Source organism: Micromesistius poutassou (genome assembly GCF_964030765.1).
Source record: "Micromesistius poutassou genome assembly, chromosome: 22".
Classification (NCBI taxonomy): domain Eukaryota; kingdom Metazoa; phylum Chordata; class Actinopteri; order Gadiformes; family Gadidae; genus Micromesistius; species Micromesistius poutassou.
Window position 1 is genome coordinate 5,771,283 of NC_140292.1, and position 11,793 is coordinate 5,783,075.

The following is an 11,793-nucleotide window of genomic DNA, read 5'->3' on the forward strand; positions in this document are numbered from 1 at the left end:
GGTCCCAGCGGCCCTTAACGCAGCATGGCAGCACTCAAGCCAAGCTCTCTCTACCAAAGCTCTACCAAAAATAAAAATATATTACATACATCCCGAATACATAACTGGATCACAAGTGCACATTTCTGGCTCGGATTGGTGTTTGTGAATAAGTTGTTACAGAAAGATATTTATACTTTATATAATAATGAGGTATCATCAATCAGTAGTCAGAAATTCCGGTACCTGTCACTTGGCTTCCTCTATCACTGCTGAACTGGTTTTGTTCAGAAACCATAGTCGAAATGCTACGCCTACCTGATCCGTGAATATGATTCATACCATAAACGTATACAGTAATATGTACTAGACTTGAAGAGCCAGACCAGCGGGGGGCAGTATACTACATTACAGTTCATTTGTAAAACAACAGGGGCCGCCGCCTAGCCGCTTGCCCTGTAGCGCGGAAGAAGAGGCTTTCAAGGCACAGTGTGCGATTTGTGAAACATTAGCATCTACCAAAGACGGTGCCCCTCAGTTCACAAGGTAATACAATCAATGTTGTTACCGTATTAATGGCCGTTTTACTCGTATAAAGTTGTAGGAAAGCATATGTGCATGCATAGCAGTGTGTTTGTTGCATACCTGCTCGTTGACGGCAGTTTCTACATTATACTATCAACAAAGGGATTGGGTCTATTTGCTGGAACGACTGCCGAGTTGCGTTCGCGACTGAATTCATTCAAATAGGTTAACAGGGTATTTTAAACGATTGCTTAAAGTATTCATTAGATTTGTGTTGGATTTGGGTAAACCACGACCGATGTAGTGCTACGAAACCCTTTTTCTACGATTTTACGATCCATAGTTTTGCGTTTCTGTTTGTCAGCCGGCTAGGTGGCTAACATGTAGACTAGGCCTGTTCCTGTCGCTGCCAGTGCCAACGAGAACGATTTAGAGACCAAGTCCCCTGGTCACCTGATGGCTATAGAAAAACACTGTCGAATAACCACATTTAATATCTAAGAATTGTATAAACCCATGGGTAGTCCTCCGACCCAGACAACAGCGGTTATGTTCTCAGCGTTTGATAAATGCAGCGATTCCACTGTTTTAGATGTCCGGTAGTTCAGCGGCTATGAACGCATCTCCAGGTCTAGGCTATATTTCTGTTTCGAAATCATTGACGACATTTGCAATTGCGGAGCTTGAATAAAATGGCGTGTTGACCGCCACCGTTTGGATCCCTTTTATATTTTGTAAGGTCAATGATTCACCCACAGGCCTAACATCTTATATCTTCCATTAGTTTCGGACATATTTCAAAACATTTCCCAAACGGCGCGACTGTATTTGTTGTTGGATTCGGTAATAATCGTGTAGTAATTTTGCATGCCATGTTATGTCAGGATGTTGTATATTTTCATTTGTATTAATGTGTTTTGCATTGTTAATTTTAAATTGTTTTATTTTAATTGATTATTTGTAGTCCTATTGTATTGTTAATGGATCATGAGGTAGTTTTATTTTTTATTATTTCGTTTAATTTGAACTAAATTAATTCAGAATTATGTACGTAACAGTGAGGGTGTTAGACATTGATTACCCTGTGTTTTAAAGCTTTCAGGCTTGGATCCGTGGTCCTGTGCTGTGTCTTAAGCCCAACATTAACTGCTATGGCCGCACCCCTGGTGTTAAAGCATTATTTTTGTCTAAATTAAAGAGGAGTCTTTGGAGGATGGACTAAACTGTGGATTGGAACTAGGATTTGGAACTAGGATTAGGATAAGGACCACGTCTACATGTGTGACCACAAGAAGTTATCTTAAAGCCTACAGGTGCCTCCTCAATTCTGTCTTGGCAGAACCAGTCACCCAACCACCACCACCACCATGGCGGACGGACGTATTTATGTGGGGAATCTACCAATGGACATCCAGGAGCGGGACATTGAGGATCTCTTCTTCAAATACGGAAAAGTCCGGGATATTGAATTAAAAAACAACCGAGGAACTATCCCCTTTGCCTTTGTCCGCTTTGAAGATCCACGGTGAGTTTCTCGGATACCCGTTGGCCGTTCAAAAAATCTCATGGCAAAAAAAAAAAAAGCGTAAAAAATCTTGTGGTTTAATGAACTCCCGGTGACTGGCAGCAGGAAGTGGATGGAGGATGCTTTGCCAAGCTGCGGGCCCTTTAGTAGAAACGTTGGGGGGTGCGGCAGCGGCAGGGGGGGTGCTAAGTTGGTAAGGAAGGTCTGTGCTCTGTTCTCCTAGGGATGCCGACGACGCCGTCTATGGAAGGAATGGATATAGTTATGGGGACACCAAGCTTCGTGTTGAGTACCCGCGCTCGGCCGGTTCTAAATTTGTAGGTCCTATGGGAGAAGGTGGAGACGGTGGTGGACGAGATGGTGGTGGACGTGGAGATGGTGGTGGACGTGGAGGACGAGGAGGAGGAGGAGGAGGAGAAGGGGGCCCTAGGGGAAGATTTGGCCCCCCGACTCGAAGATCTGAATTCCGCGTGATAGTGAATGGTAGGTGGACGTTAGGAGCCGTAGGCAATTGTGGTTTCTCTCTCTCTCTCTCTGATGGCGGACTGGAGGTCAAGGGGACTAAATGGATGAGGTCAAAATCGGCTGCTTAAAGTCTTGAAAAACAAACCCCCCCCCCCCCCCCCCCCTAAAGTCAAACCGGTCATGTTGGCTGCATAACCCCAAACACCGGCCATAGGGACTGGTAGGTGTCATTTTTTGTTCCTATTGGTTTCTTGATGTTTAGAAACGATACAACTGGTTAAGCTAAAGGGTGTTAATGGTTAATGTCTGACCGGGCTAATGTATGTCTTTTGTATACAACCATTTAATAGCTCTGGTATCAATGTACGGGGTCATTCATTGACTACCGATGTTTAGTATATCTGTCCTATGTATCGCTATCCATCATAGTTTGATTGTTTTTTTTTTCTGAGCTGACAAACCGGTTGTAAAATGCCCTTTAAAGGTGACATATTATACCACCAGGTGTGAGTGTGATTAGCCGTTACAAGCCGTTTTGAAAATCGGCCTCTTCTGACAACACAAGTGGGCGTGTCCACCTAGATGTGTGCTGGATAGATCAGTCTACCAGCCTACCCAGTGGACAGTAGCAGCCGTTGCTCATCCATCCGTCATACATCTGTGATGTCAGAAGAGGCAGATTTTCAAAACGGCTTGTAACGGCTAATCACACTCGCACCTGGGGGTATAACATGTCACCTTTAACCAATGGGTGAGGGCGTACAGGCCCCAGATGCAGCCCCTTTGGGTCGTCGGTGTGATCCGCCCCCCCCTCCACACAGCCATGTGATGTGCCTCCCTGCAGGGCTGCCCCCCACCGGGAGCTGGCAGGACCTCAAGGACCACATGCGCGAGGCGGGCGACGTGTGCTTCGCCGACGTGCAGCGCGACGGCGAGGGCGTGGTGGAGTTCCTCCGCCGCGAGGACATGGAGTACGCCCTGCGCCGCCTGGACAGGACCGAGTTCCGGTCGCATCAGGTGAGTGCCCGCGCACAATCGCTCCTATTTTGTTCATTTTCAACCTATTTTACCTTTATTTAAAGGGGACATATTATACCACCAGGTGTGAGTGTGATTAGCCTTCCTCTTCTGACATCACAAGTGGGCGTGTCCACCTAGAATCTAGGTGGACACGCCCACGCCCATCCATCATACATCTAGGTCCTAGATGTATGACGGATGGATGAGAAACGTTTGCTACAGTCCACTGGGTAGGCTGGTAGACTGATCTATCCAGCACACATCTAGGTGGACACACCTATTTGTGATGGCAGAAGAAGCAGATTTTCAAAACTGGTTGTATTGGCTAATCATACTCGCACCTGGTGGTATAATATGTCCCCTTTAAACAAGACAGAGGACTTGTTTTTTATTGCCCTGTCTCATACAGCAGTTTGTACACTATTTGAGACAAGTCCTTCCAATGATGTATATAAAATAGTCAATACAAGCTTCAACACAAGATATAATCAATGGATAAAGGCATGGCAACTTTATTTATATAGCACTTGACATACACAAGCCAGACTTGAAGTGCATCATCATAAAATACATAAGTAAAAGAAAACAAAGGCAAAGTTAAAAAATGCATTCATACGTAAGAAATTAAAGGCAAAATAAAAAAAATTAAAACTGCGCGCAGTGATGAACGGGACCTCGCGCCGGCTTGCGGCCGCATCATGTGCCGTCCTAACATGTGTGCTGGCAAGATGTGCACATGTTAGGACCGCACGTGACGCAGCCGCAAGCCGGTACGAGGTCCCGTTCATCACTGCGCGCAGTTTTAAAAAAAATTCGCGCCGGCTTGCGGCCGCGTCACGTGCCGTCGTAACATGTGTGCTGGCAAGATGTGCACATGTTAGGACCGCACGTGACGCAGCCGCAAGCCGGTACGAGGTCCCGTTCATCACTGCGCGCAGTTTTAAAAAAGCGCAGTTTTAAAAAAAATTCACGCCGGCTTGCGGCCGCGTCACGTGCCGTCGTAACATGTGTGCTGGCAAGATGTGCACATGTTAGGACCGCACGTGACGCAGCCGCAAGCCGGTAAGAGGTCCCGTTCATCACTGCGCGCAGTTTTAAAAAAGCGCAGTTTTAAACAAAATTCGCGAATTTATGTAATCTGTAGAAGCAGAGGTGCCCTGTGGTGTCCTACTGATTGTTTTGACATTAACATGTAAGACCACATTTAACCGAATTACATGTTCATTAACCCTACATCAATGATCCGATAAATTCCCTAGGAGGAGTTAGTTGAAATACAAGGCGAAAAAGTGAAAGAATTCCATTCAAAATGGCCAACTTTGACGGCACGCCACGGCCACGCCATTCAACGTACAGTCACAAATAACACGGCGTTGGTTGAGCACCATTTTTTGACTGTACTGACTAATTGTGAAGCAGATCCGATAAATACCCTAGGAGGAGTTCGTTCAAATACAAGGGGAAAAAAGCGAAAATAAGACCACGGAATTCAAAATGGCCAACTTTGACGGCACGCCACGGACACGCCCTTCAATGTACAGTCACAAATAACACGGCGTTGGTTGAGCACCATTTTTTGACTGTACTGACTAATTGTGAAGCAGATGCGATAAATTCCCTAGGAGGAGTTCGTTCAAATACAATGCGAAAAAGTGAAATTCCATTCAAAATGGCCAAATTTGACATCACGCCACGGACACACCCTTCAACGTACAGTCCGAAATAGCACGGCGTTTATTCAGCACCACTTCATGACTGTACTGACCAATTTGGAAGCAGATTCGATAAATTCCCTAGGAGGAGTTAGTTCAAATACAAGGCGACGGAATTAAAAAATGGCCAACTTTGACGGCACGCCACGGACACGCCCTTCAACGTACAGTCACAAATAGCACGGCGTTGGTTCGGCACCATTTATTGACTGTACTGACCAATTTTGAAGCAGATCCGATAAATTCCCTAGGAGGAGTTCATTCAAATACAAGGCAAAAATGTGAAAATTTTTCAAAATGGCCGCCGAGAGTGAAAATGAAGAAATTAAGATTTCCGACTTCCCGTGGGGTTTGGAGCATGGGTCCAAGAGGCTTTTCTGCAGGTATTGGCACGTTATACGTGCCTACCGATTTTCATACATATTGGTGAAACGTGGCGCAGGGGCTGCTTTTTAAAGTTCCTGTAGGGGGCGCTACACACATGAGAAACACAAATTTTGGTATGTGAGCTATCGGCACCAGTCTACACGTGTCCTGTGAATTTCATATTCATAACTATTACGGTGTCCGCAGAGTGATCGACCCTCCTCTGGCGGCCATGTTGCTTTTTAAATCGACTTAATTTTTGGTGAGCAGTTAGAACTTTGGTACCTAACGGCCATTGAGTTGGTCCCGCTCAAATCAAACATTGCGTCTATGAACTGTGGCTATTTTAGTAACGGGCCACGCCCACTTCGATGCCACGCCCCATTTGAAAAATTGTTGACTTATTCTTGTTCAGAATTTGATTATGAACAACTTTAGTAGAGAGGTCCAACACCATAGGAGTCCAATTAATGTAGATATGTGCAATTTACTATTTTTGGGGTGAAAAACACACCCCTTTTTGAACTCAATGGCTCATGGGTACTTTGAAATTTATCCTACAGACTAATCCTTATGTCAGATTGAAGATAATGGGACATAGATGATATGTGCCAAAGGAATTCTGTCAAAGTCGAAAAACCTGGGATCCTTGGGGAATTTACTGTTTTTAACTAAATTCAAAATGGCGGGAAATCTAGCTACCGGAAGTGCTAAGTTAGTATCTGCAAATTTCTTCATTATGAGGATTTGCATATGTGTGCAAAGTTTCATGAGTTTAGGTCCAACCGGTGACGAGTTATGCTTGTGCAAACGTTGAAATTTTGGCATAGTTGGTATAGCGCCACCTAGGGGCGAATGTGAATTTGAGGGCTAGAATATCAAATTTTTCACCAGTCCCACAAAATGTGCCAAATAAAAATGAGTTTTCGAATATGTGCAGGGGGGGAAAAATGCAGTCGAAGATGAGGAAAAATAAGAAGAAGAAGAATAAACACGAGGGTTTCAATAGGGACCTTGCCAAGTTTGGCTCGGTCCCTAATAAGCAATCAATTTAAAGATGCAAACTAGGTTAAAGAAAACGGAAACCTAGAAGATTTGACCAGATTTTCTCCGAGCCTCACCCGTCTCTTGCACCCCCCCCCCCCCCCCCCCCCCCCTGCAGGGTGAGACGGCGTACATCCGGGTGTACGAGGAGCGGGGCACCCCGAGCTACTGCCGCTCACGCTCCCGCTCCCGCTCCCGGGGCCGCTACTCGCCCCCGTATCAGAGCAGCTCGCCGCCACAGCGCTACCAGTCGCCGCCCCCGCGCCACGCCATGTCCCGCCATAGCCCCCCCTCCAGGAGACCACAGCATCATAGCCCCCCGCCGCGCCACTACCGATAGAGCGGCCGCCATTCGTACTCCCAAAAATCGGCAAATGTTTTATAATTCAACTTTTGTTGTATTTTTTTTTTTTTTTTTTACTCCGGGCCCACCCATCTGAGAATGTGTCCCTTGTCCCCCCTCTTGTTTTGTCATTTACATTCCATCACAAACCCCCCACTCCTTTGCCCCCTTCTCCTCCACGTAATGTCGGGAACAGCGCCCCTCCTAGAGGACATTTCAAGTAGCACGATTGACTTTTGGTGACGCAGCTGTGGGAATGAATCACAATTTCTTTTATAAAGAAATCATTGGAAGGAAACAAGAGTCGCTATGGAAATAAAATGGAGTTCAACAATGAAGGAAAGTCGACAGCTGTTTAACAAACTTCAATTCTGCTTTTTGAAATGACGTGTGGATAAAATTGTAGTTTTTCTCTTGACATTTGTGTAGCCTTGGGTGATCCAACATGCAGACAAGCCTTTTTTTAAATTGGTCTTTGGACGGTAACGGCAAGCTCAGCTAATGGAGTGGCTCCAATTGATGCAAATATCTTTTAATGGTGACACATGAGCATCTCTTGTCTTTTCTTATTGGCGGACCTGTGGGGATTTGGCATGTGGTGGACTGAACATGATTTCCTTTTTGTTATTTCAAATAAAAATGTTCAATTTTACTTGTCTTTAATCGTGTCTCCTTGTGAAATTAATAGTTGGTCAAGTTTTGTCAAAAGTCATGGTGGCTCATGGTGGCTCACATTGGTGTTTTGTAATGGCACTATTCATGTTCTATTCACTATTCAAATCTAGTGTTGTGGTCACTAGATTTGAGGTAACTGTCCTGCACAGTGGAAATGTCTTTAGTTAATGAGCATAATCCCTGACCAACTGAATAGGTGCCTCCAGAGGACAAACCGGTGATTCTCAGAACACTGCTACTTTTATGAACCATGGATTTTTTAATGTAATGTGTGGCCTACCAATTTGGTATGGTTTACAGTTATACATCTGAATGCTACTGTTGACAATGGTTGATTAACCTTTCCTTGAAACTCATTGATGAAATATCTTTCAATATGTAGAAATCTGTGTGCTATTTCAATCAGGAGAGACTCATAACAATTAAGACAATTTATTAAATTAACAATTTATTTATTATAAAACATAGTGTACTGCTTTTAAACTTCCTTATATTTATCAATTGAGTGTAATTAAAACATATATTATTGCATACATGTCCATCAAGGTTAATACATATGTTATGTATATTGATTCATATATTTGATTCTAAATGAATGGGTTTAAGCAGATCCCAGATCATAGTCGCATGGTTATTGACAATAGGTCAAATACTTCAACTGATCACCTTATATATGCACAATCATACAAATATATGTAATACCTGAAGATAACCTCACTGCTAATTAAATGGTTTGCAAATCAAAAATAAGTCCTCCAGTTGTTCTGGTCTTTACCGCACTGTAATACTGATCTGAACAATGGGGCCCACACTGATCTGTTGAAGGCGATCAATAAAATAAAATAAAAAGTGTGAAATGTACACTTAATGTGTATGTTTGTATGTATATATACATGTACAGTAGTTATAGTATCCAAAGTGCGTGTGTGTGTATGTAAGTTACAATTGCAACTGTGTGTGTGTGTGTGTTACAGTTGCAGGTCACACAGAGTCACTGTGTCACCATTTCTCAAAAACTTGAACCCAAACCCAGGGTAGCAGTTCTGGGTGAATGTGGACTGGAAGGTGTGGATGTGTGCCTGTGTGTTTGAGGAGGATCCTGCTACTTTGTCGCAGACCTCTGGTGTGACTCTATAGAAGGACAAAGTGCCTGCATGGCAGTCTACATACACTCCTACTCTGCTGGTGGAACGGGGGAGACGTATGTCTGTTCTACTGTTGTTGCAGCAGGCAATGTAATGATCAGCGTAACATTTCAGACACCAGGACATATCCTGCCCTCCGAGATAGGAGAGGTCCCCCTGTCCTTTTCTCCTTATTTCTCTGTACGCCACACCTATACAAGCATCTCCTTGTACCTCTACCTCCCAGTAACAGCGGCCAGTCAGGCCCTCTCTACACAACACCTGTTGAAAGAAGTCAAATCTCTCTGGGTGATCAGGATACGAATGCTCTTTTTCAACCAGCGTCACTCTGCTGTTGCCTTCTGACAGGGAGAGATGTGTGTGGACTGTGTTTGGGTCCAGTGTGAGTACACATGCATCTGACAGGGAGAAGAAAAAAACTTTTAACCAAATAATGTAAAGGTGTACATTTTTGTATAATAGATGAAATATTACCAGAACTACTATTATTTACAATTTCCCACTTTCACACATGTTCTTATTGTTATTAAGTATTATTTGAAAAGAGACACATATGTAATGTATTAAATATGATATAATATATGCTCCGTGGGAGGATTACCATCTACATAATTGTAACTGCAAAATAACACTTACACTTCCTCAGACCCGATTTCAGCCTCCGTTCTCCTCTGTGCTCCACACTAAAGGTGGGGGAGTGAAACAACAACCATTAAAATGAGGTACATGACATGCAATGACAATAAATCACTGTCCTTCCCATACCTGAGAGTGGCCAGTCTCCAGCATGGATCCTCCAGTCTAGTAGAGAGCAGCGTAACTCCTGAGTCTCCTGGTTGGTTGTAGCTCAGGTCCAGCTCTCTCAGATGGGAGGGGTTGGATATCAGTGCGAAGTCCAGAGAAGCACAGCCTTGCTGTGTGACCAGGCAGCCAGACAGCCTACACACACAAATACACAAACACACTAGATGTACTGCCATTAAGAATATGGCATTAAATGTATTTTTCCAAGGTCACTTATTCTACGCTGAAAGTGCACAGTTCACACTAACGTAAATATAGTTTCAGTTATGACCTTAGTGCAAAGTCCTTAAATTCTTCAACAATTCTATAAGTGGTTTAAATACCCCTCAAATGATCAATCTGTCTTTACATGAATCTATATAAATCAGTTGAACACATTATGTAAAACTGACCTGAGAGTTTCCAGTGTACATTGTGGACTCCCCAGTCCAGCTGAGAGCAGCTTCACTCCTGAATCCTGCAGGTCATTGATACTCAGGTCCAGCTCTGTCAGACTGGATTTGGAGCTGAGAACTGAGGCCAGAGCTTCACAGCATCTCTCTGACAGACTACAGTCTGTCAGCCTTAAACAAGTGTATACAGTCGGAAGACGTTATTATCTTATGCATTAGAAAACATTGGTTTTGATGCGTCATTCAAATTATTATGAATATTGATATAAGACATCTACTGTACACACAACTCAACGTATATACAACTAAAATATTGATTGCAATCTGGAAGACTAAGTATATCATAGACTTGCTTGTATTTCAGTATGAATATAACATGGATATTACTATGATATCTGTAGTTAAAGTTGGAAACTAAAATTGTTAGGCTTTTGAGTTGTGAATGGTTCATTTAAATATACTTATTTATATATGCAATAGTGTTAGATTACTCAAAGCCAGGTGTAGTTCTTTGCACACTGAGTAAAACTGACCGGAGAGTTTCCAGTGTACATTGTGGACTCCCCAGTCCAGCTGAGAGCAGCTTCACTCCTGAATCCAGCAGGTCATTGATACTCAGGTCCAGCTCTGTCAGACTGGATTTGGAGCTGAGAACTGAGGCCAGAGCTTCACAGCATCTCTCTGACAGACTACAGTCTGTCAGCCTTAAACAAGTGTATACAGTCGGAAGACGTTATTATCTTATGCATTAGAAAACATTGGTTTTAATGCGTTATTCAAATTATTATGAATATTGATATAAGACATCTACTGTACACACAACTCAACGTATATACAACTAAAATATTGATTGCAATCTGGAAGACTAAGTATATAATAGACTTGCTTGTATTTCAGTATGAATATAACATGGAAATTACTATGATATCTGTAGTTAAAGTTGGAAACTAAAATTGTTAGGCTTTTGAGTTGTGAATGGTTCATTTAAATATACTTATTTATATATGCAATAGTGTTAGATTACTCAAAGCCAGGTGTAGTTCTTTGCACACTGAGTAAAACTGACCGGAGAGTTTCCAGTGTACAGTGTGGACTCTTCAGTCCAGCAGAGAGCAGCTTCACTCCTGAATCCTGCAGATCATTGGTACTCAGGTCCAGCTCTCTCAGACTAGAGTCGTTGGAGCTGAGAACTGAGGCCAGAGCTTTGCAGCATCTCTCTGTCAGAAGACAGCGATTCATCCTGAATACAAAATTGATAGAACATTATGTACCTATATTTGAAACTAATCCAGAGGAAATTAAACAAATTGATACATATATTAGTTGTATTGCTTTCAACTGGTGCACTGAGGCATGTGAATTCTTTATTTCTTATGGCTATATTTCTGAATTACAATCTATTGAATTTCTACTATGACCTTCCATTTGAAACTTTTGCACATAAGATCACGACTGATTTAAGTGTTTTCAGTGTACAGTAAATGGATATGCGGATATGCGCAAAATCACACAAAATCACACAATGTATCATCTGTTGTGTAAAATTGACCTGAGGGTTTCAAGTTTACAGTGTGGACTCCCCAGTCCAACAGAGAGCAGCTCCACCCCTGAATCCTGCAGATCATTGGTACACAGGTCTAGCTCTCTCAGACTAGAGCAGTTGGAGCTGAGAGCTGAGGCCAGAGCTTCACAGCATCTCTCTGACAGACTACAGTCTGTCAGCCTTAAACAAGTGTATACAGTCGGAAGACGTTATTATCTTATGCATTAGAAAACATTGGTTTTGATGCGTTATTCA

At 43.1% G+C, this 11,793-nt stretch overlaps 2 protein-coding genes across 4 annotated transcripts; one reads left to right on the top strand and one right to left on the bottom strand.

Annotated features, from left to right (window-relative positions):
• Nucleotides 1–451: 451 nt before the first annotated feature.
• Nucleotides 452–7,631, top strand: srsf9 (serine and arginine rich splicing factor 9). Of its 3 annotated transcripts, none has more exons than XM_084486699.1 (5): nt 452–525; nt 1,844–2,029; nt 2,253–2,512; nt 3,339–3,511; nt 6,755–7,631. In XM_084486699.1, exons 2-5 carry the CDS (start codon nt 1,872–1,874, stop codon nt 6,974–6,976), a joined length of 813 nt encoding a protein of 270 aa, XP_084342825.1. In that variant the 5' UTR covers nt 452–525; nt 1,844–1,871; the 3' UTR covers nt 6,977–7,631. The 3 variants fall into 3 exon arrangements, with proteins under 3 accessions (XP_084342825.1, XP_084342824.1, XP_084342826.1); XM_084486698.1 differs by having other exon boundaries at nt 464–525; nt 1,600–2,029; XM_084486700.1 differs by having other exon boundaries at nt 510–525; nt 1,818–2,029.
• Nucleotides 7,632–8,496: 865 nt separating this feature from the next.
• On the bottom strand, nt 8,497–11,683 carry LOC311367853 (ribonuclease inhibitor-like). Its single transcript, XM_084486701.1, has 7 exons — nt 11,545–11,683; nt 11,062–11,235; nt 10,529–10,699; nt 9,996–10,166; nt 9,565–9,738; nt 9,436–9,482; nt 8,497–9,197 (listed from the first exon to the last, which is right to left on the bottom strand). Exons 2-7 carry the CDS (start codon nt 11,232–11,234, stop codon nt 8,623–8,625), a joined length of 1,311 nt encoding a protein of 436 aa, XP_084342827.1. The 5' UTR covers nt 11,235; nt 11,545–11,683; the 3' UTR covers nt 8,497–8,622.
• Nucleotides 11,684–11,793: the final 110 nt, after the last annotated feature.

Excerpts from the sequence above, each read along its gene's own strand:
- srsf9 (XM_084486699.1), top strand. The coding sequence starts at position 1,872 with ATGGCGGACGGACGTATTTATGTGGGGAATCTACCAATGGACATCCAG. Across the intron at positions 2,513-3,338 it reads ATTCCGCGTGATAGTGAATG|GGCTGCCCCCCACCGGGAGC; the intron begins GTAGGTGGACGT and ends GCCTCCCTGCAG. Across the intron at positions 3,512-6,754 it reads CCGAGTTCCGGTCGCATCAG|GGTGAGACGGCGTACATCCG; the intron begins GTGAGTGCCCGC and ends CCCCCCCTGCAG.
- LOC311367853 (XM_084486701.1), bottom strand. The coding sequence starts at position 11,234 with ATGAATCGCTGTCTTCTGACAGAGAGATGCTGCAAAGCTCTGGCCTCA. Across the intron at positions 9,739-9,995 it reads TGTACACTGGAAACTCTCAG|GCTGTCTGGCTGCCTGGTCA; the intron begins GTCAGTTTTACA and ends TTGTGTGTGTAG. Across the intron at positions 9,198-9,435 it reads GAAATCGGGTCTGAGGAAGT|ATGCATGTGTACTCACACTG; the intron begins GTAAGTGTTATT and ends TCTCCCTGTCAG.